The sequence below is a fragment of the Nanorana parkeri genome, unplaced genomic scaffold (assembly GCF_000935625.1).
Source record: "Nanorana parkeri isolate BGI_ZX_2015 unplaced genomic scaffold, ASM93562v1 scaffold1851, whole genome shotgun sequence".
Taxonomy (NCBI): domain Eukaryota; kingdom Metazoa; phylum Chordata; class Amphibia; order Anura; family Dicroglossidae; genus Nanorana; species Nanorana parkeri.
Genome location: NW_017308119.1, coordinates 150,238 through 152,060, shown reverse-complemented (window position 1 = coordinate 152,060; position 1,823 = coordinate 150,238). Strand labels below are relative to the sequence as shown.

The following is a 1,823-nucleotide window of genomic DNA, read 5'->3' as shown; positions in this document are numbered from 1 at the left end:
CCCTCTCCCCCCAAAAAAACCCCCGCCCCCTTACAATAAAAGTTCAGTTTTTAAATCACCTCCAGTCCCTTCACCACAGAAATGTCCCATTTTGGTCCTCAAAAACATTCATTTTAAAAAAGACGATTACCCTAAAAACCCGACTTGCGTTCCCCAGCACAAAAGGCAATACATTATAAACATCCCCTCGGATAAACTGGTAACAACCCCCCCGAAGCTCGGGGATGTTCTTCAGCCCCAAAATCAGCAGGTAAGAGACAGCGGTACAGCGGCCCGCGCCGTACGCGGAACGTCAAATTACAGACACGTGGTAGATTGGCGCGGAGCTAAGTGCAAGTTTCACGTTTCCCCCTCCGCCGGAATCCCATTCAGTAAAAACGATTCGGTGTTTCCGCCGCCGGGATCATTAAAAACAAAAATAAAAAATTCGGATTGTTTTAAAAAACGGCAGCGAAACGCCGCGAATTCCGAAGCAGCAAGACATCCTCCCAGCAGTTCAATGTGCAGGATCGCGGTCCGCGCAGCTATAAACATCAAACTTTTGCTGCAAGTCTCAATATTGACCTTTTTCAATTCCCCCCCACCAAAAAAAAGCCGGAAAAACAAAACAAAATGTCTTTGTGGAATGGGCGGAGGGGGCAGTGCAAGGGCCCCCTCTAAGGCAACAGGTGTCCAGGTGTTCCTGGAGAAAGGTGCGGGTGATGTCATCACATTCGGACGTTGAACCTTTCCCGTCACATGGCGCCCGGGTACCCTCTGCACAGGAATACCCAGACCGCCGCCCCTCCCCCATCATGTACTGGTGGGGACCGGTTGTGACGGCAAAGTATTTACTGCAGACCACAAGCGAGGTCTTCTTATGGTTCACTTGGTCTCCGTCGGCCTGTATTCTGTCTCTCCGGAGGAGACTTGCGATATGCGGCGTGTGGAGCCCCAAAGCTTCCTCGTAAACTGCCCGCTCTTCACCTACCAAAGGAGACAAAAAGAATTGTGAACGTTGCTGCATGCAACCAGGACCGTCTTTAACGCAGGGCAAAAGGGGCAGCTGCCCAGGGCCCGGTCATTGTTGTGGGGCCCAAAGGGCAGCTGCCAAAGGTGGCTTTTACACCTGAATAAGGGATAGGGAGCCTGCCAGGTGAGGGGACTACAGCCTGAATCAGGGCACCATGAACAGGGGGTGTCTGATGGGGAGGCCCTGAATGTCTGTACTCGCTGCTGCATGTGTGTATTAGGGAACACAACGTCCAGAGAGAGGGGTCACACACATGTACATATGAGGGGGGGCAATAAACCTTACTAAGGCTGCATAGACAGTCGTCTGTGGGCGTCGGGGGGGGGAGAGAGGGGGTGAATAATGCACCTTCACCTGTGTACACAATAATCCTTGCACCGGCCCCGCCCTTGAGTCCGCAAAAGATACACCTGCGCCACTCTTCTGTTTACTGTGCGATCGGTATTGCATAGTGTTGCTCCGCTCCTGCGTATGCATGGGCGAAATTGCATGGCGGGGGCGGGATAGGTAGGAACGGGGGGCCCAAGAAAATGTTTGCCCAGGGTCCAATCAGTATTAAAGACGGCCCTGGATGCAACACTGTACCTGACTGCAGCCCGAGACCCACCGCTCCGTGCTCCTCGTGGGCGGGTAAAGTGACGCTCATGGGCAGGGAAAGCATCCAATTAAATAGCCCGCTGAGTGCACTGGATGCCGAGGACGTAGAGCGGGGGGAGGTAAACTCCAGAGTGTGAAAACACTTTTAAATGGATCCTATACTGTTGGACCTAATATGCAGGACTAGGTTGTGACTAGCCCCCCCCCCCTCTCC

The 1,823-nt window shown here is 53.0% G+C and overlaps 1 protein-coding gene across 1 annotated transcript in view; it reads right to left on the bottom strand.

The window, feature by feature from the left end:
* Positions 1–820: 820 nt before the first annotated feature.
* The window catches only part of LOC108799900 (neurobeachin-like protein 2), a 104,045-nt gene continuing 103,042 nt past the window's right edge, over positions 821–1,823 (bottom strand). Inside the window, 1 exon segment of the mRNA XM_018571836.1 lies at positions 821–966. Coding sequence (XP_018427338.1) covers positions 865–966 — 102 coding nt within the window. The 3' untranslated portion in view covers positions 821–864.